The 15,772-nt window shown below is 48.1% G+C and overlaps 1 protein-coding gene across 1 annotated transcript in view; it reads right to left on the reverse strand.

The window, feature by feature from the left end:
- PITPNA (phosphatidylinositol transfer protein alpha) overlaps positions 1 to 12,191 on the reverse strand; it is a 49,780-nt gene extending 37,589 nt beyond the window's left edge. The window contains exons 1-3 of the mRNA XM_037491862.2: positions 12,110 to 12,191; positions 8,323 to 8,353; positions 3,113 to 3,258 (exon numbers count right to left, since the gene is read on the reverse strand). Of these exons, the coding sequence (XP_037347759.1) occupies positions 3,113 to 3,258; positions 8,323 to 8,353; positions 12,110 to 12,129 (197 nt within the window). The 5' untranslated portion in view covers positions 12,130 to 12,191. The remainder of the gene's footprint in view (positions 1 to 3,112; positions 3,259 to 8,322; positions 8,354 to 12,109) is intronic.
- Positions 12,192 to 15,772: the final 3,581 nt, after the last annotated feature.

Here is a 15,772-nt window from a genome sequence, read left to right on the forward strand (position 1 = left end):
TGCTCCCCGCTCTGGCTCTGGTGAATTCTCTCACCCTCCCGCGCTTCTGACTGTACCCAGTGCTTGTATAAATAAATAAATCTTAAAAAAAAAAAAAAAAAAAAGAGTAAGGACATTATCCTGAAGCCATAGAGAAGTTGCCCATAGCTTTTAAGCAGGGAGCAACAGATCTGCCTTCAGGATAAAACATTCTGAAGTTGTGCAGAGAACTGAAATGCAGCAGTGACCCAGGCAAGAGATGACAGAAGTAAATGGAAAAGGAGATACTGAGGAAATGGAGTCAAAAGAAAACCTGATTTGATATGAAGAACGAGGAAGAGGATGGTGGGGACCCCATGTTTCCAACTGGAACAACTAGATGACTAACAGGAAGGCTCTGGTCTTCCTGAGGAGAGATGGTGGTGGCATTCAGCTCTGTGGTGTTTTGTTTTTGGGCTTTTTTGTAGTTGGGTCTTTTAGTATTAAAGGAAGAATAGGGGGGCCTCCCTGGTGGTGCAAGGGGTTAAGCGCCACACTATGAAGCAATCCACAGCCTCTGCAGCACGAGTTTGATCCCCGATCAGCCAGAGAGCAACCCACATGGCAAAGCAGACCTCTCCTGACTCAACCCGCAGCTCCCCTCAGCAGTGTATTTCAGTCAGTCTACCTGTTCTGTTTCCCACTCTGTCTCTGGTGAATCCTCTCACCCCCCGCATCTCTGGCCTGTACCCCAGCTCCTGTATGCATAAATAAATAAATCTTTAAAAAAAAATAAAGGAAGAGTAGGGGTGACAGTAGCTCAAAGTTGACACCCTCTCTTGTGAGGAAAAGGGTAAGACAGGTCCCACCTTCCATCTACACAGGTCTCCCTGCCACTTTGGTTGGACCAGCTGAGTCTTGAGGAAACAACTGGCCGCTTCTACTAACCTCACTATCTCTTTTCAAAGTCCTTTCTAAATATACAAACAGAGGCCTCCCTGGTGGTGCAAGGGGTTAAGACGCAACCTGTGAAGCTGTCTGCAGCCACTGCAGCATGAGTTCGATCCCCGGCCAGCCAGAGAGCAACCCACGTGGTGCAGCAGACCTCTTCTGACTTGCCCACTGCTCCCCTCAGTGGTGTTTTTCAGTCAGTCTGTCTGTTCTGTTCCTCACTCTGTCTCTGGTGAATCCTCTCACTGCCCCCCACCTCTGGCCTGTACCCCAGCTCTTGTATGCATAAATAAATAAATCTTTAAAAAAAAAATACAAACATACCATGAGGAAGGTATATCTTGAGCCCTAGATCAACTGTGAATGGCTAAGTTAGTGAGCCATTCAACTCATAGTAGAGATGGAGGCGGCCAAAGGGGAAGGATAGAGAAAAAAGAGCACACTGGCAAGGAGATGGGACAATGGTGAGACTTCCCCCTGACACCCAGTGCTGTTTCCTCCTGGCCCCAGCCCTCACAAAATCCTGGACCCCTCTGGGGTAGCACTTTAACATCTCAACAGTGGGATTTTACCAAATGAAAATGAAACTGGTCTCACTTCATTTTCAGTGACTAGAAATTATGATTCACGTTCAAGGGCCTCCCTAGTGGCATCAGAGTTAAGTCTCAGTCTTATTACCACTATGGCCTGAGTTTGATCTTTGGCCAGTGAGTTAATCCACATATGGAACAGCAGACCTCTCCTGTCTTGCCTGCTGCTCCCCTTAGCAGTGTATTTCAGCAGATCATCCTGTTCTGCTACCCACTTTATCTCTCTCTTTATCCTCTCACCTCCCTGGCCTGCACCTCTGGCCTACACCCCAGTTCTTCTATGCATAAATAAATAAAACTTTGAAAATAAAAATTCAGGTTCAATTTTCATAGCAATGTGGATGAACTTAATACTGAATGGTAAAAATGGTGTATTTTGTGTAATGTATATTTTACCATGATTTAAAAAATACACTGATTTTTTTCTAGTTCTGGATAGATTCAATAACTATCTTGGTTTCTAAACTACCTGGGTTCAACTTCCATCCAAGCTATGGTATGTTTACTACAGCTTTTTTTTTTTTTAAAGATTTTATTTATTTCTGCATAAAAGTGCTGGGGTACAGGCCAGAGATACAGGGGGGTGAGAGGATTCACCAGAGACAGAGTGGGGAACAGAACAGGCAGATTGACCGAAGTACACTGCTAAAGGGAGCAGCAGGCAAGACAGAAGAGGTCTGCTGCGCCATGTGGGTTGCTCCCTGGCCAGCCAGGGATTGAACTCCTGCTGCAGAGGCTGTGGATTGCTTCATAGTGCGGTGCTTAACCCCTTGCGCCACCAGGGAGGCCCCTACTACAGCTTTTAATGCCTTTGGGTCCACTCATAGCTTACAAAAATATTATTGTTTCGGTTAAGAATTCAGCCAATTTGTGTGGCTTATTGTGGATTTTGGTACACAAATAAGTTCAAACTTCTTTTTAAAATATTTTTGCATTTGACTCAAAGAAATGTCCCAAAATTTCTTGGGTGGCTGACTTTACAATATTAGAATTTAAAATGCTAACTGACTCAGCAATTCCACATTTATGAACATGAACAAATATTATAGATTTACAGAGGTATTTCAAAATATTTGGACAGAAGGCATTTTACTGGAGTACAGTATGGAAACATCTGGAAATGACAGTACACATACATCAAGAGAGGACTGGTAAAACAACTTACAGGACATCTATACAACATAATATTATGTTGTACTTGAAAAGAATGAGGCCAAATATGCTGACAATGAAAGACAGCTATGATACGATAAGTAACAAAAGAACAAAGATGAGAAAAGTATGGAAGAATGATCCCATCTATGTAAGATAACAGTAAAGGAAATAAACACCCATTTACACACACTCTGTACTTCCATACTCACAGACAATGAAAGGGCCCACAAGAAACTAAACACTATTACCTCTGGGGACTAGGAGCCTGGTATGGCAAGTATTACTTCCATTTATATAAATATATATAATAGACCTTTAAATGAGTAAAGAAGTACCACACCCACTCTCACAGTGAAGCAACCTGAACAACCAGCTAGCAACCTGGAAACACCCCCAATTATCCATTATCTCCACTTCAAAACCAGGCCGCCTCCCAGCTCTACCGTGCAGTCACGTACCTCTGTAAGTGGTAGATCTTGTGAGTGTACTGGCCTTTCTCACCGTCCTTCTCGTAAGGTTCGTTCACCAGGACCTCCACGCCTTCACCACCACCCGTTTCATTTTTGCTGGCCTCAGCCACAGAATACAACTGTCCTACCTGATACTAAAGGAACAGAGAAGAGGAAGTTATTGTCAATGCAGACTCTTTTTAACAGTTACACATGTCAATAATTGTCCAATTACAACCCTTTGGGATGCCCTCATCTGGGAGTTCATTCTGAAGTCTCCCATGGGGCCTCAGCCAAATTCACCCAAAGCAAATGAGTATGCTGCTCCACAGCCCCTCTTTAGTCACCAGCGCGTTTAATTTCGTCCTTCTCACTTTCACATCATCGATCAAGGCACACGAGGCCGGCGAACATACCGAGCCTCTCGTCAATATCCAGAAAATGGATTCTAGAGTCCACAGTAGCTTTTGCCCTGGATCTGCCTCTGGTATTAAGACCCCAAAACAAGGTCTGGGTTGGTTGCTAGATATCTTATTTCATTCATTTAAACCGATTGTAGGACATGACATTCCCAGTGCTCGATGAAATCCACGACCTCTGCTGTAAAACTGGCTCATGTTCTAGCTTTTTTCTCCAGTGTTGGGCCCCTCCTCACCTTGCCAGCAGCTCAGAGAACAGTCCTGCGGGCAAACAAACCTCCCCATGCTTTCCAGAATTCTGGTGGGACTGAAGCAAGTGCCCTGTTTCCTGTGTTAGAGAGCACAGATTCCTACCCTACAGTCTGGGCTGGCTGGGAGCACCCTCTGTTTTGGCAATGACTAGATGGCAAAAGTCTGGTTTTCCTTTATTTGGGTCACATGCCACCCTATCAAGTCACCAGTCAAGATCACTGGCCTTCTCTGACCCCCTCAGGACAACTCAGTATAAGGGCCAATGACCGGGGCAGTGCTCAGGTCTGGCTCTTTTGCCTTCTTCTCTCTGAGGGAAGCTGTCCAAAGGAAGAAAGATAAGATGAAAAAAGAATAAGAAGCAACAGTTAGTGCAGGAAGTTACATCTAAACAAAAGGATGTTATCTTCCCTATCACTGCTAACCAGGCATAATTTAGGGCATATGAGAGAAAGGTACTTGATTGCCCAAGTTACATGTTGGGGGCAGGGGGATGTAAATACAGGTTTTCCTCAACTTCTATGACCCCTCCTCAAACTCCTGATACTTACCAAGAATGTAAGATACGGGTTTTTCTCCCTTTGAGATTAAAATACAAAGGCTATGTTTCTGGGTAGCTGCCACTTAAACCACCACCTGTAAGAGGAAGGAGAGAAGCAGCTTCTACGGCTGCTTCACCTCAAATCTGGGAGTCTGCTCTACTGGGCAGGTTCCTAAGCACTACTGGGATATTTCTGGGCGAAGTCTGGAAAGTGAAGTAGCAGACCAGGACAAGTCAATGTTTACCACAAATCAGAAAGAGCCCTAACACTCAAAGCAAAATCCCAACACAAAATGCCAAGAAAAGGATTGAGTTAATCTCATAAAGAGGAACATCTGGGTGAGAGCCAGGCACCTTGACCTAGCTAATCCTGAGGAACATCAATGCTACCCCACTGCCCCCACAGAACCCCAAGCTGTCCCTGTACATCCCCTAACTAAAGCACACATGAAAACCTCTCTCAAGTGGGTCAGGATTTGGCTGAACGGGGGGTTCCTAAGGAGGAGCAGTAATCTGTTTCAGAGAAGAGTCACAGGAACATCTAACCACTGACTCAGCAATCCTAAAGGGCAGGCAGAGAAAAGAGCCTGGTGGAGGGACTGGGCTGCTGGCTGGTGGTACTGCTTGGGGAGGGGCCCCCAGGCAGAGACTAATTCCCTTCATTTGCTTCCTTCTCAGCTACAGGAATCAGAGGGCAGGCTCTAAGAGGATCAGGCTGTTGGGCTGGCATCTTCCCTCTAATCTTGCTTGATATTCTGATCCTTTAATCCCAATGAGACAAGTGAAGGCAATTTTGTTAATCCAAAGGGGTAAATACGACTGTCTCCATGAGCTACAAGTGAGGGACACTTCCTGTCAGAGGGTTCCCTTTGGCTTAGAGGCTCTGCACCTAGGAAAGTAAAAAGCAGCCAGACTCAGACGGGATGGCTGGGGTGGGAGCTAGAACATGTCATCAGGCAAAGAGCTCCAAGCAGGTCGGGGTTCCAGCCGCCTTAGGCCAGGACAATGTTCCCTGCTTTTGAGATCTGTCCTCTTGTCCCGAAGAACTAAAACACTCAGCTATGAAAAACAGAGAGCCCAACATTTTGGCAAACTGGGAGTGGGAGTCCAGGAAGACATAATCCAGGAAGACATAGCCTGAAACACTGACATGAAAACAGATTACGAAAAGCAGCACAGCTGTTAGTCCTACATACAAGGCCTTGCCAGGTTGGGTACCTTCAGGGAACAGGGATATCATCCCTGCAAATGACAAGTAACACAGACCTGCTGACAGGAGAGGATGCGGGAAAAGGGTGGGCTGACCTGCCCCAGGAACCAATGATGGACACACCCACGTCAAGCAGCCAGGGTTTTCTTGCTGTGCTGCAGAATCCCCAGAAATCCTGTGGAGGCTGGTCAGACAGAAGTGAATTCTGACGCCAAAACACTGATTCAGGCCTTCAGGAGTGTTATAAGACACGGACTTCTCTTTTTCTATTCCTTCTCCCTTCCCTACAAATCAGAAAATTCTGAGGGTCTGATATCATGGCCTCCAATTAGGAAGTGAATCCCATAGTCATACGATGCTAGGCTGTTCCCACGGGAAGAGTCAGGATGGGGTTATAGATAAAATCTCTACAGAGGTTGACCATCACTTGCTTCTTCTGGGCTCCCCATTCAAGATTTTCTGATCTTCTAGAACTAAGACCAAGTCATCGAAAGAGCAGATCCTATTTCAACCCCAACCAGGTCAAGTACTGCTTTCTCATCAGTGGTTTCTGTTGAGAATAGGTTAACCACCACCAGGGAGACAGGAAGACAGAAGAATCCTAACCAGTGCTTATTTCCCAAGTTTTTGCTTAGACTTTAGGCTCTGTTGACCCTGCCCCACCACTTCCTCAATGCTTAAAAAAAAAAAAAAAAAAAGAGGTCACAAATTAAAAAGTACCAGTTGCAGATACTCTCAAGGTTAAGTTTCCCTTTCTCCATTCTGGGGCCACGCCATAAGCAGTCAGTGTTTGGGCCCCTCCAGCCTTACTGCAAAGCAGCCAAGAGTTGCTCCCAGACAGTACTGGCCCTCCTTGGTCTGTAGCACTTTTTTTTGAAGACAGCCTTCAGTGCATAAAGAAACTCCCTGTAAAATGATTCATTTCAGGGCCTCCCCTGGTGGCTCAGTGTTTGAGCGCTGGGATGCGAAGCTGCCCGCAGCCTCTGCAGCACCAGTTCGATCGCCGGCCAGCCACCGATGAGGGTCCCACATGGCATGCAGACCTCTCCTGCCGTGCCCACTGCTCCCCTCAGCAGTGTATTTCATCAGTCTGCCTGTTCTGTTCCGGCTCTGGCTGCTCTGGTGAATTCTCTTGCCCTCCCGTGCTTCTGACTATACCCAGTGCTTGTATAAATAAATCTTTAAAAAAAAAAAAAGATTCATTTCATCCCTAAACACCACAGGGAGGGACCGCTTGTTCCTGGGGCACATCTTCCTAATCTTCCTAACTGGACAGGTGGGATCATCATGTATAGCAGAGTGTGCTGTACAGAGCATCATCAGACCTGCAAGAGCTGAATTTCAGGGCCTCCCTGGTGGTGCAAGGGGTTGAGCACAGCATTGTGAGGCTGTCTGGGACCTCTGCAGCCGGGAAGCTGCCCATGTGGCGCAGCGGACCTCTCCTGTCTCACCCGCTGCTCCCCTCAGCAGTGTATTTCAGTCAGTCTGCCTGTTCTGTTCCCCACTCTGTCTCCAGTGAATCCTCTCACCCCCGGCACCTCTAGCCTGTACCCCAGTTCTTGTATGCATAAATAAATAAATCTTAAAAAAAAAAAAAACAGAAAGCAAGGCCCCTAGGGGTTAACAGGGTGCTCCAAGCCAGCGTGACAAGTACCAGCCCCAGCACATGGTTTCTGGGCCTAAGGTATATCTCAGGTGCATCCAGGGATCAGAGCATCAATCCAGTCATCCCTCTCTCTTCAGCTTCCTCAACCTTTTTTCTCAGAACTCCAACATCATGTTTGAGGCCGACCTCTGGCTCCTTCCCCCAGGTCTCCACTTATCAAATGTGCAACCTATGGGAGACAATCCTCTGGGGCTAATGCCAGCCTACCCCTTCTGGGGGCAAAAAAGCCTGGATATTTGTCTCATCTGAAGTGTGCTGCAGGCTCTGTTGGCCTGATTTCATTTTTCGAAGGTCCATTTCATATTTGGAACAGAGTAGAAGTTATCACAGGAGCTTCATGCTGACACTGCAGGAAAGAGTGACTGAGGGCACTATGCTGGCTGACAAACATCATACCACCTTGAGCTTAACTGGAAGCTGGGAGCCCTGTGGATTCAGAAGGAAGCAAAGAACAAGGCTGTGCCAGGAGAGGAGAGTGAAGGAAGTTCAGAGAAAGGGTGGGACAAGGGAAGCTCTGCAACAAGGAAAGTTTTCTGCTGTCCAAGAGACCAATTCTGAGTCAGCGTGGCCTATGAACCTTGTGGCAAATCCTGCCAGATCCCCATACATAGGGACACCAGGCTCAGGAACCATAAAAGGACAAAGGGCAAGTCAAGCCCATTTGTTATTCCCTGCCCTCCGTAAAAGGAGGTTCTGGGTCTTGGTCTTCCCAGAGTGTGGCTAGGGAGGGCCTTAGAGATTTCCTGCCCTGCTGGTTTGTTGCACAATCAGAGAGAAGTACACACACTTCCCAGCCAAGTCATAGAGGTTCCAGAAATGCACACACTTGATTCTCCAATAGCATGTCCCAAAACAGGCACAGTCCCAACAGGTAAAAGTGGCTGGTTAATTCCCTATTCGGCCATGGAGCATGCCAACAGCTTGAGGCAAATTGCACACAGATGCCCAGATCTACAAAATAAATGCCTTTCATCAGCAGAAAGTGGCACTGGGAAAATTCACCTGGAGTGCTAATTATCTACGCCAGAGCAAATATGAAAACTATAGAAAGAGTAGTGGGTTCTCAGAGCCCCATTTAGCTAATGATCACAAACTATATACAACTATGGATAAAAAGGAAGAAAAAGCACTTACCTCATCTACAGACACAGGCAGGATAACTCGACTAGGAGAAAAGGAAAACAGTTTCAACTTCAGGTTCTGAAATCTGCCCAACACTCTGAAAGCATCATCTCAGAAAGGTGGTAAACATTTTGTTGCATATGACATTACACTCACTGTCAAAACCAGCAGAGAAGGGCCCTTGAGTGCTTTGAGGCTAGGACCCCCTGTGCCCTTCTGGAAACCCATTTAGAATTGGGTGATTCTGTGCAAACCTGCCCCACCACCAGCTATTTCCCGGGCTTCACACTGGAGCCATTTTCTTCTCCCCCACTAATATCCTCAACAAAACTTATCAATGAGTCTAGTAAAACCCACCCCTACCTACTCCAAAACCAAGATGAGAATTCAAATCCAAACCATCAGGCCCTGGAGTATCTCCCAATCTCCCAACAATAACCTTCAAGGTAAAAGACTTGAAGGCTTAATCACCCTGATTACACACCGACCATATATGCGGAGGTATAGGACATTGCAATGCTAGCTACTACCACAAAGTCACAATGAAAGAACACCCAGTTTGGGTCCTGACACCCAGAAGCTGTCCGAAGGCACAACTGATCAATTTCCTTTCCTCCTCCATTTCAATGACCAGTGATTGTGGGAGATACCACCAATAACCTGACAGAGAGGCCCTGGTCAGCACACTGGCCAGAACTCCATGGAGGTATCGGGCTGGTGGCTTTCATGTGTCACAAAGAGCAACGGCAACCCCAGTTCAAGGATGTGAGGTCAGAGAGCTGAGACAAAAAGGCTTGCTTATATTCATACAAATCAAGGCAGCTTCCAGGTTTAGAGTCTCCATTCCCAGACTCCAGGCGGGACCCCGCGGGAACCTCCAGCATCTTGTGTGCTTGGGAGAGCATGAGCTGCTACACTCTCCTTCCTATGCATCACGTCCACCAATTGTTATCCTAGCTCCAGGCTGGTAAATAGTCTGCTCAGTATTTTCTTAGTTCCACAAAAGTCCCCTAGGTAGCAAGCAGCACAGAGAGGGGTCTGAGACAAACATCACACTAAAGACACGGATTCAAGGAAGAAAGTAGCAGAGAAAACAAAATGGGCTCCAAGTCTTTACAGCCTGCTAACTCCCCTCCTCCAGAAGGACTCAAATAACGTAAATCCTGCAGGTTACTGGACGCCGCCACTAACGCTCTCCTTCCATTAGAGAAAGCCGACGGTGCAGAAAAATACTTCCAACTTGGAGGCCAGAATTTCTGCACCCTCAGAGGAAACTTCCTAGAAAACAATAAGCCTTTTATCTTCAATAGCAGCAGTAACAATTACATCCAAGAATTTTCAGAAATCCAATCAAGGGGAATCCTGTTAGAGGAAGCGTTAGAAAAATCAACAGAGACAACCTTCAGATCCTGGGTGGGCACCAAGTCTCCCTCCAGAAGAGACTGGCATCAGTCAGTTCCTGACAGGATGCTCTGAAACTACTTGCATTATAGCCATATACCGGGTCCTTTCTCTCTGGCTCCTTGGGAGCAACATCACTTCAACAGCAATAAGGTGCAATTCCAAAGGCTAGGGCCACAGAGGCAGTGCTGGGCTGAGACTGGAGCTATGCTCACTTCAGTGTGACCTTCACTTGCACCCTTCCCAGAGCTGCAGCGCTGCAGCCACAGCCAAGGGCCTCAGATGCCCCTTCTTCACTCCCCATCCAGGGATAGACACATGTGCCCCATCACACACAGGGCACTAGGAAGGAAGGAAACAGATGCCAGGCAGGTTCTGCATCCCTAGCACCTTAGACCTTTCCCTGGCAGGCTTTAAGGGGAGAAAAAGGAATAGGAGGAGAGGAGCTTTCTTCAAAACTCACTCAGATTTTTTCTCAAAGTCGCTTTCCTTCCCTACCTGACCTTCTCATAAAACTACAGGTATCTACAGACCTATGTGGGAATCGAAAAATTTATCAGGAGCATATAAGTATAACATCTGAAATTTGCAATTAAGTATATTTAAGTTCCAATGAAAGAGAATAAAATCAAAAGAAAAAAGAATCAGCAGAATGGGGAAAGTCTGTTGTCTGGACATTCAAGATTAAAAGCCAAGTGCATCAGGCTCTCTTCCTGCAGGCATCCCAAGAAACCTTCCTCCCCACCACAAAAAGTTCTGATTCTGATTGGATCACCAGACTGGATGTCCAGAAAGAAAGGTGGAAGGGTCTTAGAATCTCGCTTTTCAGATGAGGTGTCAAGCTGAGATGATACTCTGCTCCCTTTGCCAGCCAAAGCGCCACACTATGTCCTAAATGTCCTAGACCCCTCCAGGGAGCAAGATGAAGAGGAGTCACTGAAAAATGGAGACAGCCCTCCACAGCCAGCTCTTGTCTACCAATCAAGTGAATTCTACCAGTTGCTTTCTACTTAGATGCCTCCCTCTTCTGGACTTCCTGGGCTCCTGGCCCACTACTGACCACCTGCCTTCTCAAAGGAAGCACAGATTCACTGTAAATTTTACACACCCATCCACTCAACCCAGTTTGAAGAAAAAAAAAAAAAAAGTCACGAGATGTTGACTTGGTACCAAAAGTTTCAGAGATGGGTCATCTCATATTTGAAATTTTAGCAAGGTAAACATTCCCACCTGTCACCCTGCCCCCTGGATTTCAGCAGCAAGCCCATCTCCCTGTCACTCCTGCCAGAAGTCACTAGTTTCCCAGCCCCCACTCACTACTAAATAACACCCCTCAATTAATAGCTTTATGGAACCCTCCTTAAAGCAATTTCCCTATCTCTTTTCACCAACACTGAGAATCCCCTAGAAAGAGGTTGTTCCTGCCCCCCACTTCCACTACAATAATAAGTATGTTCATTCACAAACATACTCTTTTCAATCTGTCCTCTACTCTGGTAACAAACTAATTCTCTCCTTCACCAAAACTCCCTTGTATCACTAGACCCCTACCCAAAATTTTCTGGACCCCTCGTTGAAGTCCAAAGCAAACATCCTAAGCTTTTTCAAATACCTCCTCCCCTACACCTATCATTTGGGCACCAAGTCATACCACCAGTCCCCTCTACTATCTCCTTAGACCTCTGTCACCCAAACCTGGCAGTGACTGCCTAGGCCTTTCCCTGTGTCCATTGATTAGGATTCCCCTGATGCTCAAGACAGCCACTCCTCACACCCCAGGTTCCCTTCAGCACTCCTCCCCATCACCTCAACTCCTTTTTTGAAGTCGTTTTTATCTGATCTCCTTAGTACAGTTCAGCCCCCAAACCCCTCCCAGCATCACTGACAGCTCCGCGGGCCCTGCATGCCCTTGTCTAACTGCTCTTCAGCCCCTCCGACAACTCCTCCCTCTCCCGCCGGTGCTGTCGGCGGCTCCTGCAGTTCTGGCTGGCTCCCTCGACTCTCAGCCACCCTGGAGGACCACCCCACGTCTCATCCAGTGCCCTCGGGCCCCTCAGTCCCTCTTCATACCCTGTCCGCTCTCACTGTCCCCTTGACCCCACCTCAGGCCCTGTTCGGCCCTCATTGTCCCCTCGGCCTCTCTTCCGGAACATTCGGTCCTTGGGCCCCACCGCGGCTGCTGTCTGGCTCTCCATCCACTTTGCCCACCCTCCTCAGGCCCTGTCCGGCCTCACTGTCCCCTCAGCCTCTACTGGGCCGCCAACAGCTCGTCCAGGGCTCCCCGTCCCCTCGGGTCCCGTCCTGCCGCTGCAGCCCCTCCGCCAGGCCGTCAGCCTCCGAGGTCGTCATCCCCGACTCTCCCTTCCTCCTCGCTTCCGCACGCACGGTGGGCACTCACTACTCCTTGAGCAGCACCATGTCGCTTCGCGGCTCGGCGGCTGCCCGCTGCCCGCCCGGCCTCCCGCCCGCTTCCCGGCGGCCGCTCTTCCCGTGGCCCGGCCCGGCCCGGCGGCCTGTGCGCCTTCGTCGTGATCTGCTCCGTCCCCGCCGCTCTCGCTGCGGTCGCCCCACCGGCTCCAGCCGCCCGGCCTCGCCGCCTCCCTCCCGCTGCCGACGCCGCCCGGAGCTCCGGTTCCGCAGCGCCGCGCGGGGGCGGGGCGTCTCTGCGGCAACCAGAGCGTCACACGCAGCGATGCGCGCTGACCTCAGCGCGGGGGAGGAGTCTTTTCGGGCCCGCCCCCTCCTCTTCTTAAATGGGCCGCGACCCGGGCGTCGGCGTCAAGGTGGGCCCCCCCCGCGCGCCGAGCGCTGTGGCTGGAATTGGAGCCCACGTCGTCCAGCTGTCGATCGTCAAGGGCCCTCGGGACTTCTTTTGTGCCCCGGAACAGATGTACTGACACTCTTGGGCCTCCCCAGATGTACTGATTCTCTTAGCATCTAGAATAAGATTGTGTCTAAAAAAATATTAATAATAGCCAAATGTACGTGCAAATGCTCTTCTAAGTGCTTGACTCCTCGTGACAGCTCTCTCAGAAAGGTGCTATTATTGTCCCGTTCACAGGGAGGGAAGGAGGCAGAGGTTGAGTCTTGTTCAAGTCCCAAACTAGCCTGTGGTAGTGCCCGTATTTTCACCCTGCACTCAGCATAAACTCAGTCATTTAATAACTATTTGCTAAGTGGCTGCTGTGTCCCTAAACCAGTGCTTTGTTGAGAGGATGAACAGGTAAGGTCTAGCCATTAAGGAACTCTGGGACCATTGGGTGGATGGGTGGGAGGGTGGAGGGGGTCGAACTAGGCCAATAGAATGAAAAGGGCTCTGAGGGGTGAAATTACAGGTTTGATGGGCTCTCACTGGAAGGTGTGTAGTCAGAGAAGGCATCCGGGAAGAAGAGGTTCCAAACTTAGATATACAGGGGCTGGGAGGAGCAGAGCAAAAGCTAAAGCTGGAGGCAAAAGGCATGCATGTGCATGTCAGCAATGGAGAGGCAGGTCTGCAGCATAAACTGTGGGGACTGAGGAGCCACTGGAGCTTTGCATTGGGGGGGAAGAGGTCTGGCAGGTGATGACAGGTGTTTGGAGTTTATTCTGAGGGTATGGTGGGCATGGAAGGGTTTTTAAAATTTTGGTGTTTGGGCTTCCTGGTGGTGCAGGCTTTAAGTCTCAGGGCTAACAAGCTATCACCAGCCATTGCGGCATGAGTTCGATCCCTGGCCAAGGAGCTATCCCACATGATGCAGCAGACCTCTTCTGTCTTGTCTGCTGCTCCCCTCAGCAGTGTATATCAGTAGATTTGCCTGTTTCATTCCCCACTCTATTTCTGGTGAACCCTCTCACACGTACCCCCCCCCCATACCTTGCACCTCTGGCCTAGATCCCCAGTTCTTGTATGCATAAAATCTTTTAAAAATAAATAAATAAAAGTTTGGTGTTTGAAGACTCTCTTTGTGCGCTGGGGAAAGGGGATGGAAGGCTCAGAGCTCACAGGTAGGAAATTTCTGCAGAAATCCAGGCAGAGGTGGACTAGGATAATGACAGGAAAGTGGGAAAAAGAAGGAGGAGTAATGGATTCAACAGCAACACGGGGGTAAAACCAGCAAGACTTATTGACTAATAATTAATTGGCTGAGAGGGTAAGAAAGAGGGAGGAAAGGGAAAAACCTTTCCTTGGGAAACTGCGCAGACAATATTGCCTTCAGGCAAACACAGGAAAGGCGGATTTACACAAGGGAAGATACTGACTCCAGTGTTGGACTGGTCAGGCACCCAGGTGATGGTAGGGACTTGGGAAGGGAGGGTAGAGCAGGTGGCCATATGGCTGTCAGGTTGTGACTGGTACCCTAGGTTAGCCCAGATATTGCACCTATTGGTCAATCATTCATCAAATCCTAGAGTGGGAGCATGGATTGCCCGAGAAATCTAAGCCCAAACCCTTCAAGGGAAGGCCAAGAATGGAAACATTATGGCACAAAATCCAAGATTAAGTGAGTGGCCTGGTCCCCTGACCCCTCACTGTACGTTTTTTCTCCTACATAATCAATGAATAGTTACTGAACAATTGCCAGGTGCTGGCTCTCTCCAGGAAGTAATGAGACCCTGCTCTCTGGGAGTTTGTAGTCTAGTTGGGAAAACTATATTTATTCATTCACTCGATAAATATTGATTGAGTTCCTGATCCTGTCCTAGACTTTTTTCTAGGCACTCAGGACACAGTGGTTGACCAAGAAAAGCGAGATCCTTGCCTTGCTCAGTACGCAGGAGATGGGGTGAGTGGGGGAGGGAGTAGAAGCACAGAAATAACTTCGAGACATGGTAAATGTTATGAAGAGGTTGTCAGGGTGACTATGGGTGGTGGTGCATTAGTCAGGTGGGCAGGGAAGACTCAGAGGAGGCGATGTTTAGGCTGAGACTTGAATGACTAGAGGAATTCTTGCTAAGCTGACTCAAAATTAATAAGAGAATGGAGTTTGGAGGGCTATACTGGGTAGTGGGGAGAAACAAAAAGCAAAACAATGATCTAAATACCTGAGAAAGAGACTCCCCTCTGGAGGAACCCATGAAGAGGAGGCCTTGAACTTCAGAAAACTGTAACCATTGACTAGAGGTAGTTTTCTACAAAGAACAATGCTGGAGAAGGTCCAAGGATGGGTCTTCTGGGCTGAAGAAGCATCCCGGGACACGGGGAATTGGAACCAGGTTTGCTAGGAGGAGGGAATGGTATCTTTGGAGGGAAACTAGTATCTACCAAGGTACAGAGACAGAATTCTACACAGATGGAGTTTGAGGGGCTGGAGAGGCCAGAACAAGGTCTCTGGCTAGAGCTCAAATGGTTCATGTCAAGGGCACACTGACCCTGAGGCACACTGGGCCTGAGAGGGCCTTGTGCACACTAGAGAAGTGTCCCCTGCACAGGGGCAGTCATGTGCAAGCTTAAGGAACCCCCAGCCTCATTACCCTGGTTCAACTGTTAGCAGAAGTTGTCATTCTCCCTTCATTTCTTCTCTTTTCAGAAATATTTGGTGGCATGGGTTCAAATCTCAGCGCTATGAAGCTATCACCGGCCACTGTGGCATGAAATTGATGGTATGAGTGCGATCGCCGGCCAGAGAGGTACCCACATGGCACAGCAGACCTCCTCTGTCTTGCCCGCTGCTCTCCTCAGCAGTGTATTTTGTCAGTCTGCCTGTTCTGTTCCCCACTCTGTCTCTGGTGAATCCTCTCACCCCCCACACACCTTTGGCCTGTACCCCAGTTCTTGTATGCATAAATAAATAAAACAATTCTTAAAAAAGAGAAATATTTGAGAGCAAAATAGAATAAATAAATAATAAAAAGAAATATTTGAGAGCGAACTTCAGACATGTCTTCCTACCCCTCCACGTTTCAGCGTGCATTCTAGAAATACAAATATTTTCTTACAATTCCATAATGCCAGTGTCATGCTTCACAAAAGTAATAATAGTTTCTGGATATTAGCTCGTACCTGGTTCATAGTCAGTTTTCTCAAATTAGCTAAAAAAATACTATTTTGTCATTTCTTTAGGTAAGTTCTGTACCCAAAAAA

Source organism: Talpa occidentalis, unplaced genomic scaffold (genome assembly GCF_014898055.3).
Source record: "Talpa occidentalis isolate TD23 unplaced genomic scaffold, MPIMG_talOcc4v2.1 talOcc4.7, whole genome shotgun sequence".
Classification (NCBI taxonomy): domain Eukaryota; kingdom Metazoa; phylum Chordata; class Mammalia; order Eulipotyphla; family Talpidae; genus Talpa; species Talpa occidentalis.